The sequence below is a fragment of the Rattus rattus genome, chromosome 10 (assembly GCF_011064425.1).
Source record: "Rattus rattus isolate New Zealand chromosome 10, Rrattus_CSIRO_v1, whole genome shotgun sequence".
NCBI classification, from domain to species: Eukaryota; Metazoa; Chordata; class Mammalia; order Rodentia; family Muridae; genus Rattus; species Rattus rattus.
The window spans coordinates 318174-343122 of NC_046163.1; the positions used below are offsets into that span (position 1 = coordinate 318174).

At 45.2% G+C, this 24949-nt stretch overlaps 1 protein-coding gene across 3 annotated transcripts in view; it reads left to right on the forward strand.

Annotated features, from left to right (window-relative positions):
* The window catches only part of Ipo9 (importin 9), a 51177-nt gene extending 28673 nt beyond the window's left edge, over positions 1 to 22504 (forward strand). For all 3 annotated transcript variants that reach the window (XM_032915794.1, XM_032915795.1, XM_032915796.1), the window contains 12 exons: positions 581 to 720; positions 2594 to 2753; positions 9794 to 10020; positions 12221 to 12369; positions 13217 to 13345; positions 14059 to 14334; positions 14958 to 15124; positions 16045 to 16178; positions 16772 to 16894; positions 17280 to 17384; positions 17598 to 17674; positions 18126 to 22504. In XM_032915794.1, coding sequence (XP_032771685.1) covers positions 581 to 720; positions 2594 to 2753; positions 9794 to 10020; positions 12221 to 12369; positions 13217 to 13345; positions 14059 to 14334; positions 14958 to 15124; positions 16045 to 16178; positions 16772 to 16894; positions 17280 to 17384; positions 17598 to 17674; positions 18126 to 18236 — 1798 coding nt within the window. In that variant the 3' untranslated portion in view covers positions 18237 to 22504. The remainder of the gene's footprint in view (positions 1 to 580; positions 721 to 2593; positions 2754 to 9793; positions 10021 to 12220; positions 12370 to 13216; positions 13346 to 14058; positions 14335 to 14957; positions 15125 to 16044; positions 16179 to 16771; positions 16895 to 17279; positions 17385 to 17597; positions 17675 to 18125) is intronic.
* Positions 22505 to 24949: the final 2445 nt, after the last annotated feature.

A 24949-nucleotide genomic window follows, 5' to 3' on the forward strand; every position in this document is an offset into this window, starting at 1 on the left:
TGACTGCTCTTCCAGAGGCCCTGAGTTCAAATCCCAGCAACCACATGGTGGCTCACAACCATCTGTAATGGGATCCGATGCCCTCTTCTGGTGTATCTGGACAGCGACAGTGTACTCACATTAAATAAATACATAAATCTTGTTAAAGAACAAGGGCAGATGAGGTGGCTCAGCAGGCGATGATGCTGGATGTCAAGCTTGGCAAACTGAGTTCAGTCTCCAGAGCCTACAGCATAGAAGTGAGGAACTTTAGAAAGGTGTCCTCTGACTCCGCACCCACGCCATTGCTGTTGCTTCCACACATGGATGTGGATGGACGGACGGATGGACGGACAGATGGATGGACAGATGGATAGTGCTCCCACGTGATAGATGATTGATTGATTGATAGATTGATAGACAGATAGATAGATAGATAGATAGATAGATGATTGATAGGTAGTAGAAATATACTTTTAAATAGACTAATTAGAAATACTGACAAATTATTTTGGGATCAAGTCACTTTGGAATACTCTGAGTGGCCTTACTTGTTTTGGAAGTGTAATATGCTTTACCAACTGCAGTATCCCTGTTACAGGTGGAAGATCCACGAAGCCTGCATGCTTGCTCTAGGCTCTGTGAAATCTATCATCACTGATAGTGTGAAAAATGGCAGGATCCATTTTGATATGCATGGGTTCCTGACCAACGTCATTCTTGCAGACCTCAACCTGTCAGGTATGTTTGAATACACACCAGGATTCTAGAAGATCTTGGGACCTGCTATTAACTCAGTCTGTGTGAGTATGATCTATGCACATCATAGGCCAGAAGAGGTCGTCAAGTATCCTATATCACTCTTTGCCTAGTCCTTTGAGGCGGAATCTCTCCTTGGACTTGGGGTTCACATCTTGGCTAGACAGAATCCAGCAAACCCCATCAGACCTACTGTCTCTACTACTGTCAGAGCTGCAATCACAGACATTTGCTAGGCCTTCTGGCTTGTTGCATGGGTGCTGTGGTTGAAACTCCTAGCCATGTGATTATAGAGAAAGCATTCTTAACCCCTGAGCCATCTTTTCTCTTAGCACCGCCCCCACTCCCGTGTGTGTGTGTGTGTGTGTGTGTGTGTGTGTGTGTGTGTGTCTGTCTGTCTGTCTGTCTGTCTGTCTGTCTGTCTGTCTGTCTGTCTGTGTCTCTGACTTTCTCAGTGTGTGTGTGTGTGTGTGTGTGTGTGTGTGTGTGTGTGTGTGTGTGTAACGATCGAGTTGAGTTCTTAATACCTCAAGAGATGTAGCTCACAACTTCTTGTACCTCAAATTCCAAGGGATCCGATGCCCTCTTCTGGCAACCACTGGCACTGTATGTAATGGGCACACATCACATACATATATATTCATAAATGAGATTAAAATCTTTAAACAAAAACCCCACAAGAATGTGGCTTATATCTCTTCTGTAGTTATAATAGCCATGACATCTGGAAAGTGCTGTTGATCATTGGGAAGGAATGAGAATAAAAAGTTACTGCGTTGGTATTCCTTTAAAAATTATTTTAGGGGCTGGCAAGATAGTGCCATGGTTTAGAGCACTTGTTCTTTCAGAGAACCTGGGTTTGGTTCCCAGCACCCATATGGTAGCCCACAGCTGTCTATAGCTCCAGTTCCAGAGGGGTCCCATGTCCTCTTCTGGGCACCAGGCACACATGCAGTATACACACATACATGCAAACAAAACTCCCATACACATAAAATTAAAAATGTTTAAATCAAAAGGTGATGGTTTTAGCTTTAAGGGCTTTCAGAGATACCTAAGCCATACTTTGGCAGTTACTACCTCTGTATCTAAAGTGTTAGTAATTATTTCCTGCTTTGTTACGAGCTGTTCAATAATTCCTCCATTAGACATTTTAGTGTGAGCAACTAAGCTGAGCTCTCTGACAAGCTGACCAAGTTCAGTATCCTTAAACAGCTTATGCTTGCCAGGAGGTAGTAATGCTTACACCAGTAGGTTAGAATATCAACAAAAGAAGCATATGAGAAAGCTGAACACACAGAGCCGTGAGTGGCTCGGATATGTGAGATTACTGCAGACCGAGTGGTCATGGACACAGTATGAAAGGAACGCGTTGACTTGGGATCTAAACAAAGCTCAGAGTTGATGAAGGGAGATGTGGCTTCTGAGTCCGGATGTGGGCCTGAGCTTCATAGCCATCAAGGGAGTCTTGAATGTCAGCACTTGTATTGAGCGTATTTGGGGGACTATAAAATTATGTCAGGTTATTAATAGAGGGATAACAGCTATAGTTTATGTTTTAGTGTTGAGACGGTAATAGGAAGGAAGCGGCAGTGGGGAAGGCTTTAGAAATGGACTGGTGTAGGTAAGCAGTAACGAGGGCTTCGGTCTCCAAATGGTCATAGTCAGAGGTAGAATTGAGAAATGGATTATGTGCCATTTGTGCACAGATGCTTTTACCATGTGAAATTGTGCTTTTTCTTTCAAATAAGTCACTTAGGTCATATAGCATCCAGCATTTGTTAACATTTGAGAAATGGACTTGGGCAGGAAAGGAACTTTTCATCATCCAGCCTGTGATTGCTCTTCCTCCTAGCATCTCCTTTCCTCTTGGGCCGGGCACTGTGGGCTGCCAGTCGCTTCACTGTCGCTATGTCCCCTGAACTGATTCAGCAGTTCCTACAGGCAACAGTTAGTGGTCTTCATGAGACACAGCCTCCGTCAGTTCGCATCTCTGCCGTGAGAGCCATCTGGGGGTAAGTACACTACTCTAAAGTGGTAAGAACTGCTTGAAGGGAAAATGGCTGAGGTAGAGAACATCACAGCTGTCCCGTGCATTATGGTGCCTAGAGATTTCTCCTGAAGACCTGCCTCTTCAGGAAGAGCACTGGAGAGAAAGGGAAAGCAGCTCCGCAGGTGACTCCAGGTGTTCCCTTTCGTTCAAGGAGCAGTTCCTCTCTTCAGTGAAGGCACTTAACCAAGGCCCGGGGTAATTTGCATAATGTTTGAGTAGTTGTGAAAGACACAAATCTGATTTGCAGCCACATTGGTAGTCTATGTATTAGAAACCAGATTTGGAAGAATATGATGTAAAACACGCTCATTTCTCCCAGTTTCATTTTTCTTTTTCATAGGTAAAAAGCTTCGTAGTCATGATTTATGTTCGTGCTCAGACCAGAGGACATATTGATATATGAAAATCTTTTTCTTTTAGATTTATAATTTTATTTTATGTGTATGAGTGTCTTGCTTGTGCATGTCTGTACCATGTTTGGTGCTTACAGAAGTCAGAAGAGAACAGTTGTAAGCCCCCTTGTGAGTTCGAGGAATTGAACCCAGGTCCTCAATAGGAACAAGTGTTCCTAACTGCTGAGCCCTCTCTCTAGCTAATCATTGCTATTTGAAGGATATTTAGGATCCAAATTTAAGCATCTCAATTAAATTCTATGCATGACATTTACAAAGTTTATGTTCCTGTCCTAACATTTGAGATAGCGACTATGAATCCATGCATGCGGGTCGGGGGGATCCTTCGGGAACGTTGAGGAATCACCTGTTCTGCCTGCATGCATTGACGAACAAAGACCCAGCTTTTCCTGTGCAATCTTAGTAAAGCCAGTCTTTGGCTCTGAATGAATTTAAAATTTCCCTGTGCTAAGAAAAACCAAGTACAGCTTTTCAGAAGCTCCTAAATGACTGAGGAGGGAGCCTAACCTGGTTAACCTTGCCTGCATTGCTTCTGACCTTCGGAAAACTAGATTTTTATATGCGTGCATCAGATAGTCCCTGAGGCATTAAACATCTCGTATATCAAGTGTCAGTATAAGATTAAAAGCAGGAGTTGGAGAGTAGCTCAGCAGTTAAGAGAACAAACTCTCTCTTAAGAGAGGACCCAAGTTTGATTCCTAGCACCCACATCGGGCAGGTCACAGCTACCTGTAACTCCAACTTCTGGAGACCTGAAACACCCAGACATCTGCATACATGACATGTACACATAAATAAATAATTATAACAGCAATAACATTTTAAAGAAAAAAGTTTAAAGCCTTTGCCAACTAATATGAATAAAACCATTAAAACCTGTGTATATTACTTAAAACTTTTTAAAAAAAATGGTCCAGGAATAAAATCAGGATGATAATAAATTTAAAAACAGATTATTGGTACAAGAACTGCTTTGTACTGTGACTTTACAGAATGTTCAAAGTTGCAAACTGAGAAGAGTTTGTAAGTTTATAAATACTCAGGTAAATGCCTCTTGTCTTCTGGGACATTTTAGACAATAGTACCTGTCAGGCATAACTTATTTACATTGATTCTCACAGGAAAGAATAGGATTTAAAAAACAAAAAACAAAAACGACATTTCATTTATTGTTGTAAATGTGGTTGTTTACAATAAGCTTAAATTTTATAGTCAGAAAAAAACCACTGAGGGGCTGTAGAGCTGGCTGAGCAGTTGAAAGCACTGGTGTAAGTCATGAGGACCTGCATTAAATCCTAGCCCCTGTGACAAGCTGGCCATCCTGACACTTCTGTAACCCCAGCTCTGGGAGAGTTGAGAGACAGGAGACTCACTGGGGCTTGCTGACTTCCATCTTCCAGGAAAAAACAAGCCCCAAGCTCAGGGAGAGACCTTGCCTCGGCACTTCTGGTCTCCATAAGCACCTGCGTTCTTACACATACCCACAAACATAGAAATGTTTTAAATAACAATTAATAAAAACAAATCTTTGGGTTGGAGAGATGGCCCAGTGGTTAAGAGTGCTTGCTGTTTTTGCAGAGGACCTGAATTTAAGTCCCAGCCCCAAGTTCATAACCTCCTGTAACTCCAGCTCCAGGGGATCCAGTACCCTCTTCTGTCCTTCATGGGCACTCAAACACATGTGCAAATACATATATCACTTATGCACGCACACACAGAAGTAAAATAACAAATGTTTAAGAGCTACCCTATGAAAAATTCTTAGCCATCTTTTCTTCTTGGCCAAAATGTTCAATTTAGTCATTTCCTATTTGGTTTTCTAGCCACCTATGTCCTTATTACTAAAACTGTAGAGTTCTTTGTTTCCAAGTTTAATTTTATTTAATTAATGTGTATGCAGGTACGTGCAAGGGAGCGTGGGTAACTTTGATGGCCCTGGACTTACAGGTGGTTGTGAGCTGCCCAAGTGGATACTAAAAATGCAGGTCCTTTAAAAGCGCAGTCTGGGGTTGGGGATTTAGCTTAGTGGTAGAGCGCTTGCCTAGCAAGCTCAAGGCCCTGGGTTCAGTCCTCAGCTCCAGAAAAAAAAAAAAAAAAAGAGCAGTCTGTGCTTTTTAACCACTGAAACCTCTCCAGCCCCTGAAATTTCTAACACTGTGACATTTCAGTTCGTCATGGTGCCTTTGCTTTTATCTTTTTTTTTTTTTTTAATATTTTTATTTATTTTAGTCATATGAGTACACTGTCACTTTCTTCAGACACACCAGAAGAGAGCATTGGATCCCATTACAGATGGTTGTGAGCCACCATGTGGTTGCTGGGAATTGAACTCAGGACCTCTGGAAGAGCAGTCAGTGCTCTTAACCGCTGAGCCATCTCTCCAGCCCCTGCTTTTATCTTTTGTACCAGCTTTAATTTATTCCTCCATGCAGTGGCTTATATTTCAATGTAATCACCTTAAATGATTTCTGAAACAAGATATTTATTGATGCATAATTATACTTGTGTGTCAGATTTATCTAGTCATATTTATGACTGACTTATTTTTTATTGTTTGTGTATTTGTTTCCTGTGTGTGGGTGTTTTGTCTGTGCACTGGGAGTCCAGCAGAGACATCAGGTCCCCTGAAACTGTGAGCGGGCTGTTAGTGCTGGGAATTGAACCTGAGTCCTCTGCAAGAGCCACCCCTGAGCTCTAAACCCCTGAGCCATCGCTCTGGCCCTCCAGCCCCAACCCCAGGCCTAACTTCTGAACACTAAGGTGGCGCCTGGCTCTGATCAGCTCAGAAAACTATAACAACACACGGTGAGAAGTTGAGGCTCATGTACGAGTTGCTGTCGTGGTTAAGGACGAGGGTCTACTGCAGTGATCAGTAGAAGGCGAGAAGGAAGCGATAAGGACGGAGCCAAGGTCTAAAACCAGGACGTGCAAGATCTAAGGGTACAACATTTTTTACCATTACTAAAGCAGAGAGTAGAGAAAGTCTTGTAGACTTGGCAATAAATAGTAAGCTTAGCGGTCAGTCATTTGACTTTCGATCATTTGTAAGATTTTATAGACACACACATACACACACATACACACACACACACACACACACACACACACACACACACACACACACACACACTGGTAGAGCCAGTAAGCAGTGACTATGTGGTGGCTTACACTACCCATAGCTCCCATTCCAGGATACCTCACCCTCTGGTCTCTTCGGGCACCAGGCATATGTATACTTTATATGCATAGAAACTTAGATAAATCCAGCCAGGCAGGGAGTGGCTCTCACATTTAACCCCAGAACACAGACAGAGGCAGTTACATCTCTTGAGTTCCAGGACAACCAGGGCTACCCCAAGAAACCCTGTCTCAAAAAAACAAACAAACAGAAAACTAAATAAATGAATCCGAAGATAAATTTAAAAAGAAATGTTAGGTCTGAGCAAAAAAGCAAGTCTACCCTACAGCAAAGCCAAGCCCGTACATAAACCACGGTTTCGCTGGTTGTGGAGTTTTACAGTTAGTACGTGTCATTTGGCTATAAAACAAATAAGAAGGGCTGGAGAGATGGCTTAGGGGTTAAGAGCACTGATGCCCTTCCAGAGGTCCTGAGTTCAATTCCCAGCAACCACATGGTGGCTCACAACCATCTGTAATGGGATCCAATGCCCTCTTCTGGTGCCTCTGAAGACAGCTGCAGTGTACTCACATACATAAAATAAATTCTTTTAAAAAAACAAAAAAACAAACAAGAGTGGGTAAGGGGACACATACTCTAAGCCCAACACTGAGCTGTGGAGGCAGAGGCAGGAGGATCTCTGTAAGTTCAAGTCCAGCTTTGTCTGCATAGCAAGTTCCAGGCCAGTCACAGGATACATAGTGAGACCCCGTCTTTTTTTTTCTTTTTCCTTTTTTCCTTTATTAACTTGAGTATTTCTTATTTACATTTCGAATGTTATTCCCTTTCCCGGTTTCCGTGCCAACATCCCCCTAACTCCTCCCCTCCCCTTTTCTATGGGTGTTCCCCTCCCCATCCTCCCCCCATTATCGCCCTCCCCTCAACAATCACATTCACTGTGGGTTCAGTCTTGGCAGGACCAAGGGCTTCCCTTCCACTGGTGCTCTTACTAGGCTATTCATTGCTACCTATGAGGTTGGAGCCCAGGGTCAGTCCATGTATAGTCTTTGGGTAGTGACTTAGTCCCTGGAAGCTCTGGTTGCTTGGCATTGTTGTTCATATGAGGTCTCAAGCCCCTTCAAGCTCTTCCAGTCCTTTCTCTGATTCCTTCAACGGGGGTCCCGTTCTCAGTTCAGTGGTTTGCTGCTGGCATTCGCTTATGTATTTGCTGTATTCTGGCTGTGTCTCTCAGGAGAGATCTACATCTGGTTCCTGTCAGCCTGCACTTCTTTGCTTCATCCATCTTATCTAGTTTGGTGGCTGTATATGTATGGGCCACATGTGGGGCAGGTTCTGAATGGGTGTTCCTTCTGCCTCTGTTCTAAACTTTGCCTCCCTATTCCCTGCCATGGGTATTCTTGTTCCTCTTTTAAAGAAGGAGTGAAACATTCACATTTTGATCATCCGTCTTGAGTTTCATGTGTTCTGTGCATCTAGGGTAATTCAAGCATTTGGGCTAATATCCACTTATCAATGAGTGCATACCATGTGTGTTTTTCTGTGATTGGGTTACCTCACTCAGGATGATATTTTCCAGTTCCCTCCATTTGCCTATGAATTTCATAAAGTCATTGTTTTTGATAGCTGAGTAATATTACATTATGTAGATGTACCACATTTTCTGTATCCATTCCTCTGTTGAAGGACATCTGGAGACCCCGTCTTTTAAAAAAAGTTATTGAGTACCTGTTAACAGGTGTTGTTTAGAGAAACCATGCTTTTTTCTATATATTACTGCCATTCTATATGAATGGCATTTTAAATATTAATTTAATAACTTTATTAGTTTTTCATATGACCCAGCTATCCCCCAAATAATCGAAGCAGAGTGCTGTGAATTTTTTGTCAGCTTTAGCACAATAACTAATCTATTTTTCTGTATGCTAAACTGTTAATTCTCCAGTTAGCTCCCCAAGTACTTGCTGTTTGAATCTGACGAGTTATTTCTGCTCCAACAGTTCATTCTAGGGGGACATTTCACTCGGCCATGTGCTCCTGGCCCATTTAGTCTAATGAAGACCTCCTGTTGTCTCTGTTTTCTTTTTCCTCCTTCCTTCTCCCTCCCTCCGTCCCTCCCTCCTTCCTCCCCTCCCTCCCCTATTTTGGACCCTACATGGGATCAGCCGGGTAACTGAAACCCCATCTACCACTGTTCTCCCTAGTAATTGGCTATAGCCACTTTTGTTTAACCAATAGCTTTAAGTTTAGGGGAAAAGGTTTATATGGCATCTGCTTGGGGAGGGGTACGCAACTAGATTTTGCAGGCCAGTATTTAGCATTTGAATAGATAGCAGCACTAGACCAACTCCCAACAATTCTATTGTAATTTTTTAGTTACATTTATGTGTATATGGTGGGAGGTAGTGTGGGCTTGTGTGTCTGCTGTGGCACATAAAGAACAACTTGTGGCATTCAGTTCTCTCCTCCCACAACGGTCCTGGGGATCAAGCCGAGAGCATCAGGTTTGTCCTCGGGCACCTTTATCATTGAGCCGTCTCACCAGTTGTCTCGTCGACTGTTATATAAATTAAACTCATTTTGACACTCAAAACACAAAATTTGTAACATGGAAATTAAAAAATAGTCTCCTATTATGCAATTATAACGAGAAGATGTTTTAAGGCTGCCTTTGGTGTTTTTGCCTTTGGTGGGTTGTGTTTTGATTTTGAGACAGGGTCTCACTGTGGATCCCCTGCAGCCTGGATTGCTTTGTAGGTCTGCTGGTTGGTCATGAGCTACAGCATGTGGACGTTGGAGGATAACTTCCACCATGCAGTCTCTAGCAATCCAGCCTGGTTCATCAGGTTTGGGGGCAAGTACTCTTACTGCCCGGCTATCTTGCCAGCGTTTTATACCGAAATCTTGATGTGATTTAATGCTGTAGTCTGAGAACTCCTAAGGCATTTAACTAGTGTCTTAATAATTTGGGTGTGATGATGTGACTGTATGAAATTTTAAAGAATATAGCAAATAAGGTTGGGGATTTAGCTCAGTGGTAGAGCGCTTGCCTAGGAAGCGCGAGGCCCTGGGTTCGGTCCCCAGCTCCGAAAAAAAGAACCAAAAAAAAAAAAAAGAAAAAAAAAAGAATATAGCAAATAGGAGAGCTGGGTGGCTTCGGTTAGAGCACCTTCTTAAACATGTATGAGAGGGGTTGGGGATTTAGCTCAGTGGTAGAGTGCTTGCCTAGCAAGCGCAAGACCCTGGGTTCTGTCCCAGGCAAAGAGAAATTTTGAAGAAAGTAGAGGCACTGATATGTATGTAATATACTACAGAAAGATATGAAGACATAGCTAACTAAAGAAGTAGCTTTATAAAGCTATGTATGCATACATGTGTCACATAAGATTGGAAAGGCTAAAAATGGAAGGGTCTGCTTACGAGTAACTCTCAATTATGTATCTCTCTCTCTAGTTATTGTGATCAGCTGAAAGTCTCAGAGAGTACGCATGTGCTTCAGCCCTTCCTCCCCAGCATCCTGGATGGCCTAATTCACCTAGCAGCCCAGTTCAGCTCCGAGGTCCTCAACCTGGTGATGGAGACCCTGTGCATCGTTTGTACTGTTGACCCAGAGTTCACAGCAAGTGTGGAAAGCAAAATCTGCCCCTTCACCATCGCCATTTTCCTAAAGTACAGTAATGGTATGCCATCCAGGAATATGTGTTGATGAGGAGGGTTTAGGAGCTATCCCTAGTTGACAAAGGAACTGGTTCTCCTGTAGACACAGCAGCATTAGAATGCCAGTTCCTATGATTTTATTCATATAAGGACTAGGAAAGATAGAGTGTAAACGACTAACGCAAAACTACCTAATCTAAAGCTCTTCAGATGGAGTAGGAAAGTAAGTGACTTCCTAAGAATGGATTGGAAAAGGAGATGCTGGGACAGGGGGTGCAGCTCAGTGATAAAGCCCTTGCCTAGCATGTCCAAGGCCCTGGGTTTGATCCCAATACTGGGGAAGAAGATACTGAAGAAATAAACATGCCGAGAAACCTTGCACACGTGAGGCAGGTGCTCTGCCAGAAGAAAATAATTGAATATCAAAGGTGTCTCTGGGTGGGAGAGACACAGTCTGTTCTTTCCTGTAATACTTTTCAGCATTTTAAGTTTTTATAGTAAATATACCAGAAAAATATTAAAGATATCTGTTTTAAAAAATGAAGCTAAAAGTCATACAGGAATGTTAGTTATTAATATGATACCATACTAAACATGTTATTTAATTTGCTTTGGGGGTGTTTTGGTTTCTGTTTGACATGTGTTCTGCAGAGCATGCCTGTTGATCTCCCACTCTGCTGGGCTGCATTGTCTGTGAAGTGGCTATCTATGGCTTTACTTACCCATTCTGTTATGGAGAGCTAGGGTGGCCTATTTTTTTCTTACAAACAATGCTATAGTTACTTTTAGCATGCACTTCAGTGTGCATTACAGGTATCCTTTCATGCTACATGACAGAGGTACTTTTATTCCGTGGGTAAAGCAGATTAACATGAAGTTCCATCTCTCAGCCAGGGGCTGAGGCTGGAGGATTACAGATTCAAGGCTATATAATAAGACCTTTTCTCAGAACACACACCAGAAAGAAGCTCCATCTCTTTGTAGAGCTCTGCTTTCTGAGGTCTGAACCTTTGGCTACAAGTAGGGCCCCAGGAGTCCCTCCTGTCAGTCATGACTACTCCCTAAGAAATATGCGCGACTTCTTGAAAAGGTGTAAGAGGGGCAGGAAAGGGCGCGCATTGGCCGCTCTTCCAGTTACCCATATGGTGGCCCACACTCTTCTGCAACTCCAGTTCTAAGGGACACCCCTCTTCTGGTCTCCTTGGGCACTACACACGTGGGTACACAGACATGTATGCAGGTAAAATACCCATATACAAAATAAAAATAAAAATTTTTTTTAAATATGTGAGAGGCTGGGGACAATAGTATTTTAAATTTCATATCTTATTATTATTTTTGTTTGTTTTGAGACAGGGTCTCTTTATGTAGCCCTGGCTGTCCTACCTAAAATTCACTCTGTAGACCAGGCTGGCCTCAAAGTCTGAAACTCATGTAGATCCTTCTTCCTCTGCCTCCCAAGTGCTGGAATTAAAGACATGAGCCACCACCCCCAGCTTTCTCCTCCTCCTCTTCTTCCTCTTCCTCCTCCTCCTCTTCTTCCTCCTCTTCCTCTAAGATTATACATTCTTCTTTTCTTTTTTCACTTTATGTATGTAAGTACACTGTAGCTGTCTTCACACACACCAGAAGAGGGCACCAGATCTCATAACAGATGGCTGAGCCATCGTGTGGTTGCTAGGATTTAAACTCAGAACCTCTGGAAGAGCAGGGGCTGAGTCATCTCTCCAGCCCCTTTCTTCTTAACAAAGTAGCAGGGAAGTTTGTTTGCTTTTTGGTTTGGAGTCTTTTATCATTGGGTTTCATTATCACTCCAGGTTTCAGGAAAACAAAGACCTTAAAATTTGCGCCAGAACTTGCCTAGCAAGCGCAAGGCCCTGGATTCGGTCCCCAGCTCCGAAAAAAAGAAAAGAAAAAAAAATTTTTTTGCACCAGAAGAAAAGCCTAAAAGCCCCTTTAACTTTTACCCCAAAAAGCCCTTTAACTTTAGGGGTAGCTACTTAAGAGCCTGTGCCCTGAAGAGAACATGTATTGTATCTTTTGAAGACTTAGCATCCCTTGTTCTTGAGGTGATTCTTGTAGGTAGCTGTTCCACTTCCCATTTCCCAAGTGTGTGAGGTTTTACTGTATGCAGAAATGTCTGACTCATGTTAGACTTAGAGCAAGAAGCAAGCACCATCTGACCTGAGGTAGATGGGTTTCATGTTACCTTGTCCACCTCAGACCCTGTCGTCGCCTCGCTGGCTCAGGACATCTTCAAGGAACTGTCCCAGATTGAAGCCTGCCAAGGTCCAATGCAGATGAGGCTGATTCCCACTCTGGTCAGCATAATGCAGGCCCCAGCAGACAAGATCCCTGCAGGGCTCTGTGCGGTAAGTGATTACAAGTTTGTGAGTGCGTAAGAGAAGGAAAGAGCAGGTACCACCCACAGATCCCACCTGTGGTCAGGACATCAGTCAGAACTTGAAGGTTCAGAGTGGCATTTTATACGAGCTACTCTGTCCATGAGGACAGTGGTTGACTGCCTAAGGTTTTTGTAAAAAGGGGTGGGGAGTTTGGCAGCATACCCCTTTAATCCCAGCACTTGAGAGGCAGAGGCAGGTAGATCTCTGAGTTTGAGGGTAGCCTGGTCTATCGAGTGAGTCCATGACAGCCATGGCTACACAAAGAAACCAGTCTTGGAAAGGTGGAGGAGTGCGGGGCTGGGTAGTAAGAGAGGAAGTGTATGTGGTGTTAGCGTGGTCTCGCTATGTGGACTAGCTATATGGGCTGACCTTGGACTCACAGAAATATGCCGCCTGCCTCTGTCTGCCCAACTCTGGAATTATAGGCATGCTCCACCATGCCTGGTGCCATTTTCCCCCACTGCTACCAATGTGTGTCTATATATGCATGTGGGGACAGGAGGACAAACTCTGGTCATACTCAAGAGCACAATCTACCTCCTTTGAAACAAGACTTCTCATTGGCTTGAATCTTGCCAAGTAAGTAAGGTATGCTGACCAGCCAGGAAGCCCCAGGAAGCCTCCTCCCTCTGCCTCCCCAGCCCCAGGATTATAAACACACGTGTCACCCTACCTGTCAATGCCACCTACCCCCATGGCTATTGAAATCATAAGTGCTTCAGTGAAGCTAAGAGCTCCACATACCTGGCAAGCGTCTTGGTTGTTGGATGCCTTCCGCCCCAGAAGTAATTCTTACTTTTCTTTCTTTTTTCAGACAGCCATTGATATCTTGACTACAGTAGTTCGAAATACAAAGCCTCCCCTTTCCCAGCTCCTCATCTGTCAAGCTTTCCCTGCTGTGGCACAGTGCACCCTTCACACGGATGATAATGCCACCATGCAGGTATCTGAGACTCAGAGACTGGAGAGAAGACAGTTTCCCTCCCATAGCCATATAGTAGGACAGGAAATGTGACCTGTGATTATGCTTTTGAAATATAAGTCTGTTAATGGTCTTGAAAAGTGTGAATACCAGACATCTGGCTATCTGTATTTGATTACTGATGCTATGGAAGAGCCTATAGATGGCCTCTATAGAGGTCCAGATTTGAGACCTTTCTGAATATTTAGTTGATAGTCAACAGAGTGATAGACCTGGAGAAGTGAAGGGCGCTGGTACTCTCGGGTCTTTATTCTGTTTGTAAAGGCTGTAGGAAAGAGATAGTAGATCTGGTCAGAGTAGAGATCCCTAGGCAGATGGTGATTTGCGTGAGGTCCATCTTCATCCCATGAAGACCTTCCATGCTCCTAATTAGGGCTACATCTAAGAGGGTTTTTCAATTCCAAAGGTAAATCTTTACTGCTAAACCTCAGGTTTCTTGGTCATTGGTCACTGAAATGAGAAGTAAGCAGTTTTGAGATAGATAATTGGGTAAAAGAAGGATCATGTTAGTGCCCGTCTTTATCTATAGACAATAAATTCCTGTGTCTAGTGACACACGAGCCCTGTAAGCCTGTTGCTCCCGGGAGGTATAGACTTCTGTCAGTAACAGTTTGAGGGTCTCCTTGCATCTGTTCTCCAGTGGCTAATCTTGCTTGTCATTTCTGTCTCCATAGAATGGTGGTGAGTGCTTGCGGGCCTATGTGTCAGTGACACTGGAACAGGTAGCCCAGTGGCATGATGAGCAAGGCCACAATGGACTATGGTACGTGATGCAAGTAGTGAGCCAGCTCCTTGACCCACGAACCTCAGAGTTCACTGCAGCCTTTGTGGGCCGCCTGGTCTCCACCCTCATCTCCAAGGCAGGGCGGGAGCTTGGGGAGAATCTGGATCAGATTCTTCGTGCCATCCTCAGTAAGATGCAGCAGGCAGAGACACTCAGTGTCATGCAGGTAAGGACAGTGGGGCACTAGTGCATGGGGTCAAATGAGTGTGTGGGTCCCAGGCTGTTTTACTCTCTCCCTGTGCTTGTGCAACAGCTAAGTAAAATTGGATCTGCTCTGGCTAGAGAGACATGAAGAAGGAAAGCCCCATGTTCTGTCCTATGAGTGGACTCTGCTGTATATAGACAGATTTATGTTACATTATAAGTGTTTTGCTTGTATGCATCTATATGCACCACGTACCTGGAGTCCAGCCTCTCGGAGCTATAGTTAGAAATGTTTGGGAGCCACCGGTTTGGATTCCAGGAACCGAGCACAGCTTCTCAGCAAGAACAGCAGTGCCCTAACCACCGAGCCATCTCTCCCCAGTCTCTGTTTCTAGTTTGGTTTTGGTTTTGGTTTTATTTGAGATGGTCTCAGTGTGTAACTCTGGCTAGCCTGGAAGCCTCTGTATAGACCAGGCTAACCACAAACTCAGTGATCTGTCTGCCTGTACTTCATGAGTATTGGGATTAAAGGTATGTGCCACCACGCCCAGCGTTAGAGTCTGTTTCCTGACTGACCAGCCCATTCCCTCTTTCCTGTGTCTATGAAATCTCTTCCTAAAAAAGGTACCTTCTGTTCCCTTCTAGTCGCTCATCATGGTGTTTGCTCATCTGGTGCACACTCAGCTGGAACCTCTGTTGGAGTTCCTGTGTAGCCTCCCAGGACCAACTGGGAAGCCTGCCCTGGAGTTTGTGATGGCTGAGTGGACGAGTCGGCAGCACCTGTTCTATGGACAGTATGAAGGCAAAGTTAGGTAAGGCCCCGCCGTATATCTGCTCTGGGCCTTCTACTTCTGCTCATAGTTAAATCTATCTTCCCTGGTTTAACATACCAAGCTGTCCCTGTAGTCTCTGTTCTGTCTCTCTTGATAACCATATAATTTAACATCTCCATGTTGAAATTACCAATAAAACAATCAGCACAGTAGAAGGTGTATTTCTGATTTCTGCTCAGACCCTCCTCTTGAACAGACTTTACTTGGTTAAGTACAGATTAATGTCATATCCTTCCTTATAAACCCAAACCTAACCCTGGCATTCATAGTGTTCATCTTTAATCCCATCACACAGGAAGCAGAGGCAGGTGGATCTCTGTGAGTTCAAGGCCAGCCTGGTTTACAGAGCTAGCTCAAAGGCAGCCAGGGCTACACAGAGAAACCTTTCTTTAGCTAGCTAGCTAGCTAGCTAGCTACATACATACATACATACATACATACATACATACATACATACATACATACATACATACATACAGAAATCCTTCTTTAGATAGACAGACAGACAGATGACCGACCAACCCAACCTTTGCAACTCCATAGCCTACACTTCTATCTTCTATTTTTTCTGGTGCCCAGGCCTTGAGTCTGGTAGACAAGCCTCTACTCCTGGGCTAAATCCCCAACTCTCTAGCCTGGGCGTATTCCACTAGGTCTTATCACCCAAATACACTGTACAATGCACTTGCCCACCCTAACTTTGTTCAAGATGAGCAAATATCAGTAGACCACTGTGTGCACACCAAACCCCATTCTTAGCTGAACTCTGCTACCTCTTCTAATTAGTAGTAAAAAGAAGTTACACCATCAAAGAGAGGGTCTTCGTTTTCTGAGGGTGAGCTAATCTACTTAGCAAAAGCTGTAGATGGGAGCTGATGACATTTTCTGGCCCTTGCCAGCTCTGTGGCACTATGTAAACTGCTTCAGCATGGCATCAATGCAGATGACAAGCGGCTACAAGATATTCGTGTGAAGGGAGAAGAAATCTACAGCATGGATGAGGGCATCCGCACCCGCTCTAAGTCAGCCAAAAGTGAGTCATGCCTCCAATCTGCAGGGGCTCCAGACACCTGGGACAGGGAAGGGCTACACTGTGTTCTGGGTTTTTATTGGTGGGTTTCATAAAGAAGAATCAGAAAACTAAACAATAATGAATCAGAATGTGTGGGTCCTTCTTGTTGAAAATTGACAAAGATAACCTTGGGACAATGCTCCCAGCTTCCAGCTTCATCCTGGGGCTCTGGCACATGCTCAGTATGTCTTGGCTCTCTGGTCACCTTTGGCTTGTGGCTCCAGTGGCCTGTACCGAGTTGCTGCCTTAACTGGAAGTCTGTGATTGTCTGCCCTGTCCCAGACGTTAAAGTTCTGGCAGGGACTGGCACCCCGTGCTGGCTTCACAGCTTTGTCACTAGTAGGAACTGATCTCTAATCCCGGAACGCTTTTACATCTCCCTTTTTCTGAACCAGCAGAATTAAATGTACCTCATTCCTTGCAGGATGTAATCAGGGGCGGCAGAAGGCACCTGAGAGAATGAGAACCCTGCTGTAGAGCTGGAAGAAGGATGGAGGTGCTGCCATATTGAGCCCACTGACAGTCTAACTGGAGGGTTTCTGCTTCCTTCCTAGACCCCGAGCGCTGGACAAACATTCCTTTGTTGGTCAAGATCCTAAAGCTGATTATCAATGAGCTTTCCAACGTCATGGAGGCCAACGCTGCTCGCCAGGCCACTCCGGCCGAGTGGAACCAAGGTGCACCAGACCCTTACTCCCAGGAGACTTCTCACTGGGAGAATGAAGTTCCATGTTGTCAGATGGCGATTGGGTTTATCCAGGAACAGGTTTAAGGGTGTGGTGCAGAGTGTTACTAAACAGCTGTGTCATGGCTGACACTGGCAGATTTACTCAAATCTCAGTGTTGATGGTGAGGGCAGCCAGGAAGCAGGCTACCTTCTTCCTCCTTAAAGCTTTAGTTTTTCTATTCAGACACCCAGGAGGGTTTGGCAGTCCTTTGTGCTGTCACATTTGGGGACTGTAGGCCACATTGCAGAAACCCTCGGGGCCTTCTGTTCTGTCCTAGTAAGGTTTGGGGAGGTAAACTGCATGATTGTTTGAGCTGCTTTTCGTCTTCAAATAGATGATTCCAATGATATGTGGGAGGACCAGGAGGAAGAGGAAGAGGAGGAAGAGGATGGTTTAGCTGGCCAGCTTTTATCTGACATTCTTGCTACAAGTAAATATGGTAAGCTATTTGAGAAAAGACAAGACAACATGGTAAATACCTTTTCTTTGCACACTGGTGCCAAGAATGGAGTACCCAGGAAAAAGGAGATGTGGGCTCATAAGGGGTGCTCCTTGGGCTTTTGCCCCTTCTGCCTCAGCTGTGCAGTGAGTGCCACCTTAGGCCTGATGGTGGCCTCTGTCCTGACTCGCCTGTGTTGGCTGTGTCTAACAGAGGAGGATTACTATGAAGACGATGAGGAAGATGACCCCGATGCCCTGAAGGACCCTCTCTATCAGATCGATCTGCAGGTGAGGCATCCATAGATGACATTAACATACAAGTTACAATGACTTTCAAAGGCATGGGAGCAATAGTATGGGTTCAAATCCACTCCTGGTTCGTCATTAGAACTGCAAGAAAGTGGGGGTGGGTAGTGTCTATTTGAGTGCTCAGGGACCTGGGGTAGAAAGGGGTGCTGGGATTTTTATCTAGTTGTCTATACCAGCAATAATAATCCGTCTTTTGCGTCTACTTTGTGAAATTCTCCGGGTGAAATAGGAGATGGAGTTTTGGAAATATTTTTGGATTCCCTATGGAATTCTGTCACTGGGTTGAATGTGCAGCAGATCCACACTGTGAAAACCTACCCTTAGGAAGCTGGCATGTATCTGAGAGCCAGCATTCCTGTGCCTCTTGCTGCATACTGTTGGCCTTGGGGTGTTTCCTGATGCTCTCTCCTTCCTCTCCTCCTTCCTGCAGGCTTATCTCACAGACTTCCTTTGCCAGTTTGCTCAGCAGCCCTGTTACATAATGTTTTCATGCCACCTTAACGACACCGAGAGGCGGGTCCTACAGACCATCGGCATCTAACAAGGAGAGTCTTCTTCAGCCTGCGTGCTCCCTCCTGGCCCAGCCACAGACCATTCTACAGTCCTCTCCAGCCTTGAGATGCACTTTTTCTCAGCCTGGAGTGGCTTCTGGCCCTCAGCCTCGACAGTGACACTGACACTCAGCCCTTGTTTACCAGGGCTGGCATTTTAAAAGCTAAAGCAAAGAACATTTATCAAAGTCCTGTGAAGATACCCCAAATCTGGAACTTTCTCCCCAGCTCTGACCCCCTTCATTCCTAGCATCCTCTGTTGGCCAGACCAGAAACATTGACCCGGATGTGGGTTCCTCATTTTGCCCCACTTCAGGAGCACAGGAAGTTACTGCCATTACTCTCAGAAACATACCTGTTTGCTTTCATAGGACATCTGAGTGTTCAGATAGGAACCCTTGGGAGGTCATTGTGCTTTCTGCCCTCGGCCAGTGATGCTCTCGGTTTTCAGTAAGAAGCTGGAGCAGCCACATACTAAGCCATTTCCAGTAACCTCACCTTCATGCTTTCCTCATGCAACACTAAGGGTCCTTTGTCAAAGGTTCCATCTTCCCATCTTTGCATGACACAGCCCCTCCCCCAGGCTGTTCCTACACACACACACACACACACACACACACACACACACACACACAGCAAGCCAGATGGATGGCAACTTGTTTTGTTTTGTTTTGTGTTTTTTTTGTTTTTTAGGGAAAAAAATCAGGAAAAAGATTTTTATTTCTAAATCTGCCTGACCCATCTATATTTAATATGCCTCTTCTGCACATAACCACAGAGTCTGATATTCAAAGGTTATCCCTCTCCCTCAGGAATCCTCTAAAGTGGTTGAGTTGTAGCCCTCGAATTTGCAACATGTATTTTTCTAGGACAGTAAAGCAATCTTTACAAATGAATTTAGTCTGCATACTCTAAGGTATCTCAACACCTCTACCTTCTGTTTATTCCCTCTAGAAGCAAAGTAAAAACAGAAAAAAGCATAACATATTTTGGCATCCTACTGTGATTTGGCAAGCAACTCAGAAACCTTAGAGAACTGATATTTTTCATCCAGATATGTTTAAGAGTCAGTGGTACAGCATGTGGATGGCCCTGAGTTCAGGCCCCAGTACTAAAACACAAGGGAGATCCCTCAATGGGTTTTCTTTGTATTACGAATTGAGAATGGGTGAAGATTAAGAGCAATGTCCCCTTTGTCTGGTAGTGCCCAGGTCTGATGTCCATCTTTAGTAGCCAGAGCTATGTCTTTGGGGTGATGCGCTAACACAAAGGAAGGGATGTAGTGGTAACTTGAGCAGAAGGGTCAGGGTGTAGCCTGCACGAGGCCTTTCTGGAGCCTAAGGACTTGGCAGTTTGTTGACTACACCACCTGATGCCCTCAGTGCTCGGCCTGGAGTCAGGCACCAACTGTAAGAGCCTGGGAAAGTGTGTAGTTGTCTTCTGCCTGGCAGTGGGACCAGTATGTCCTCTGCCCTTGCTGCTTTTCCTCCTGAAGTTGAATTTCCTGATAAGGAGAAATGATAGCATACCTGCCTGGTGGTCCCCAGAGAACCACAGCAGGAGCTCTGGAACCTCATTCCACAGTTGACCTCAAAGCCAACTGGATTTGGTGCTAAAAACAGTAGACCATTCCACATGATTTAGGCGTCCAGTGGTTTCAGCATGTTAGACTGGTACCAGGTTAGAAGCATTGGCCTGCTGAATTTGAGGAAGCTTGGGGGCCCCAGTTCATATGCTGACAGTGACACATATCTATTCTAAGCCTGCACGTTTGAACAGTTCCCAATGTGTAGTGCCAGAATTAGTCCAAAGGGCCCGTCCCGTCCTAGTGCTTCACTTGGTAGGAAGGCTAAGCTCCTGCCTCAGGGAAACTTGAAAAACAGGTTCCTAGGAAGCCATCCTGGCCAACGTACATAACTGAGTGGAGGTGGAGGGTCTTATGCACCTTGATGGACAGATGCTTGTGTTTTCAGAGCATTTGCCTCCTGGAACAGTGAAATCTCCCATCCTGCTGAGAGACTGTTCCCAAGATCGAGGAGAAAGTTCTGTTGGTGACTTGGTGTGACAAAGTTGACCTCTGGCTCCTATTTTGTCTCCTACGAAAGGCAACTTTACTTGGGAAAGGGGCGAGGCGGACTGTTGAAAGACTAAGATCAGCAAGCTCGTGAGAGCGGTGTGGGCTCCCTGTGTGAAGGGTTTCCAGTTTGTGGGTGAAACACTGGAAAGCTAAAAAGCAGATAAAATTCCAAGAAAGGGAACTGTTCTGCAAGTCACTAAGAAGCAAATGGTTCAAAAGCAGATGAATATCTGTGGGGAAAGGGACGACCGGGGCTGAGGTGGCCATTGTGAGCCAAAGAGCTAAAGTGGTAAGCTAATGGAAACTAGCCTCTCCAACACACCCCGGAGAGGTAGAGTGAGCACTAAGTAGCCAAGCCGCAAGTCAACCCTCGGTGGAAGAATCGGGCTGGGTCTTTGCTGTGGAGATGAGGGGGCTTATTCATGCCAACAAGTTTGAAGCCATTTGCAAAAGAAACTGACCTAAACAAGGAAAGAATGCTTATCAAAGTTTAGATGACGGGAAACCTAGGAAGGGTGACATTTAGGACCCAAGGAGATCAAGTCATAAGAAAAGGAGATTGGCAACAGTATTTATCAGGAAGATTGAGCATAATCAAGTACTGTGTACCTCATTAAAAGTACTGAGTGTTAGGAGTCCAGATAATTCCAGAGTGGGCCCAGGTTAGGATACTGCAGGTTTTCCTCCACCCCTGTCCCTCTCAGTGATCCTGACCAATGACAGTACTCTGTAAAAGGACAACCAAGGCCTACACTGCTTAGGGAAAGCAGTGACGTGGCTGAACAGGCTGGGCTCAGGACAGCACTTCAGCACGGTGTAGGCTTGTTCAACAAGTGCTGCTCCAGCCCACCAGCCAGGCCAGCTGCGCCCGAGTACGTAGTAAAAGATGCATTTCTGCCTCTTGTCAGTTTTAGTGAATATTTAGCTTCCGTCAGATACAGAAGGCCAATGCCTTAGGCTTTTCTCAAGAAGCTAGGCTAGGGCTCCATGGTGGTGCCCACCCTAAATCCTAGCACTTATTGACAGGCAAATCTCTGAGTCCATGGTCAGCCTGGCCTACATAGCAAGTTCTCGGCCCACAAGACCTTGTCTTGGAGTGGGGCAGGGGAAGCTGATTATGAGATCGGAAATCAATAACAAATGAGGCAAGTGCTATAGGAAAAATGAGTACTGTGTACTGTCACCTCCACCCCCAAAGAAAGACTGGGATAGCAATAATTGAAGGTGAGTCACTGGCATGAAGAAGATGACCCTTCAGTAAAGCGTCTTGCTAAAATGTGAGCGCTGAAATGCTAGAGCTGTTGAACAGGTCTGTGAATGACCTCACACCTGCTAACCTTGCAAAGCAGGTCCTTTTCCTTGACCCTTTTATAGATTGAGGAGAGCGGATGCTGAATGTTGCCTGCTAGTGTGAGTTACCATCCAAAATCCCGTACTTACGATACTCTTACCTCTCCTGTGTATTTGCCAGTCAGACAAAGTTGGTTACGGTATTCTAGGGGGATAGAAGGTGACATACTGTGGAGGACAGTGGACAGAACTCACTAAATTTCAAGCCAAGCAGGGCTACATAGTGAGCCCCTGTCTTTAAAAAGAAAAAAAAAAAAAATGGATCCTGAAGCACATATAGCCCAGGGGTAGAGCAATTAGCATTCACGAGGCCCAGGGTTCTACTCTCCACATCAGCAGCCCAGCTAGAGAAAAACAGTAAGGGGTTGTGATTCCTGGAGTCTAGGCCAGAAATAAAACTGTAAAGATAAGTAGAGCCAAATGGTAAAGGCTCCAACAAGGCCTGCTTCCTCTAGAGAAACTCCCCACCTAAGAGAAACTAAAAGTAGTTTGGAGCCTGAGCTGAAGTGGGAGGCGAGGGAAGGTAGGAATGCCATCTGGCAGCAGATCTGGGTGAAGAGCTGCAGCGTGAGCGAGACCGTAACCCGGGGAGAAGAGATGAGTCGGCAAGCCTCATGAAGGCTCGGTGACCCCCTGGGAGAGTTTCCCCAAAAGGACAAGTGTCAACTGTGTCTTCTCAATGTTACTGGGTCCTCTGCATCAGAGGGGTCAAGCATTCTGTTAGTCATGGCCAAAGCCCCACTCACACAGACTGACACTAAATCTCAGTGCTTTTCGAAGATTCCAGCAGCAAGCAGCCGAAAGTACGTGTTAATAAAATTATGAAATCAGTGACCCATTTGCCTTTCTGTGAGGATAACGCAGGTTGGCACCAGCCAGCTAATGATCTCATTTTTTGTTTTGTTTTTAGATGATTACAAAAGGTTTCTCATGCCCATGTGGCAAGCAGGCAATGAGAAGGAAAACAGTCACTGGCCTGACTAGAAGGCCCAGAAAGCCCTTCAAGTCTTGGCATAACAATGTAGCTGGAAGGGGGCTGACAGAATGCTACCCTGTGAACCTTGGTTTCCCAGTCTGTAAAGTGGGACTGATGCCCATCTCACCGGGATGTGAGAAGGGCCCCATCCTAGCCCCCACCACAGAGCAGGAACTAGCTGTATCTGGCTGCTCTTGCCTGGTTGGATTTGACTGTGACTCAATTCAGCCTCACAGATGCCAGTGCTGCTGCTAAACCAAAGGCTTGGTGAGCCTCTAGGAGGACATCTCTGTGGACCTGCCTGAGGAACAGGGTGGGAACAGGTGGCGGCCCCAGCTCCCACCCACCACCCACTATGCAGTTGCTCTGTGGTTATCTATGACAAATCGCTGGTATATTGGTTTGCTTTCCCTATCCCCCACCACTACCTCTCATTCTCCAAACATAATTAAGTTCTTTGTAATTCATCACCTTAGTGGGTTCTGAAAGGTGGAAATCCACGGCTTGAGGATAGCTACATTTCTAAATCTGAAGGGGGAAGCTCAGCTGAGCCTGGAGGGAGGGGGAGGGTAAAAGGAGGGACCTAGAATCCCACAGTAGGAAGTCCATGGAGCCTGGGTCAGGTGACAGAAAGACTTTGGGAGAAGGCCGAATGGGATACCTGAAGAGCTCTGTACACAGACCAGAACTTCCCGCATATCGTGAGCATGTGTTAAAACCAGAGGAAACAGGCCTGGAGTGCTTACCCCAGAGTTTGGCACTAAATTCCCCCGCTAGGTGGTAGGATAGACTCAGTCTGATCTATTTCAATATTAAAAAAAAAAAAAATTTCAACCAGGTGATGGTGTGCACACCTTTAATCCCAGTACTTAGGAGGCAGAGACTAGCGGGCAGGCTGACCTCTGATTTCAAGGCCAACTTGGTCTATATAGTGAGTTCCAGGACAGCTAGGGCTACACAGAAAACTATATTCCAAAAAGAAAAAAGAATTTTTCTGACTTTCTGATTGCAGATTCCTTTTTTTTTTTTTACGTATAAGTCCACTGTTCCTGTCTTCAGACACACCAGAAGAGGGCATCGGATCTCATTACAGATGGTTTTTTTTTTTTTTTTTTTGGAGCTCTGAACCCAGGGCCTTGCTTTTGCTAGGCAAGCGCTTTTTTTTTTTTTTAAATCCCCAACCCCTACAGATGGTTTTGAGCCACCATGTGGTTGCTGGGATTTGAACTCAGGACCTCTGGAAGAGCAGTCAGTGCTCTTTTTTTTTTTTTTTTTTAAGATTTTTTTTTTTTTTTTTTGTATATGAGCACACTGTAGCTGTCTTTAGACACACCAGAAGAGGGCATCGGATCCCATTACAGATGGTTGTGAGCCACTATGTGGTTGCTGGGATTTGAACTCAGGACCTCTGGAAGAGCAGTCGGTGCTTTTAACCACTGAGCCATCTCTCCAGCCCATAGCTGCAGATTCTTAACTCTCATTTCCCTCGATAGCGTCTTTCCTCGTGCCTGGCAGGAAGGTTAACTAGCAACTGCAGAGAAGCCAGGCCAGTGACAGTGACCTTCACCTTACCTTTACCTTACCTTAAGCCCTCTCCCGATCAGACAAAGAGAGGGTGGAGTTTCTACAAGAGAGAAGCCAGACCAGAGGGCTCAGGTGGCTTTCAGTGGCAGTCAGGAAGCGGCAGAGCAGGACGCAGACATAGTTGGTGGTTCACAGCGTGGGCTCTGAAGCTAGGCTAGAATTTGAGTATCTGCAGGACCACATACCAGCTTTGGTAATTTGGAGCAAGCTGTACTTAAAATTTTATATCCACATTCCCAAATCCACACAATAGGTATGCTGGTCTCTGTACCACAGGGGACTGTAAGGATCAATAAAGTCTGTATAATACAAAGTCTTTTGAAGTGAAGCTTACAGTATTAGATTTAGCTTGTTAGTGTGATCTGGAATCTAATGGAATTATCATCACCTAAACCTGTTAAGAAAGGTCCTGTGCATCTGAATTCAACAGTTCCCATCTGTGCTAGGAAGGCGCAAACAAACGGCAGCTGAGTTTTGAGACAAGGCTCTGGCCCCAAGCTCTTCCCAGGAGAGGGGACAGACAGGAGAGCTGTAAACAGCCTTCGCCACTCACTCTCAGGTCTCAAAATAACTTGTCTGCCCCCACCCTGCCCAGCTGGCAGAGCTGCAGGCTGAGTAAACTGCCATTTAAAGATAACCTGGCACTCTCCACACACCCTACTGCCTGGGCCAGCTCCTAAGAGCAGACTGAGGCTGCCTAAGAAGGCGGCTGCCCC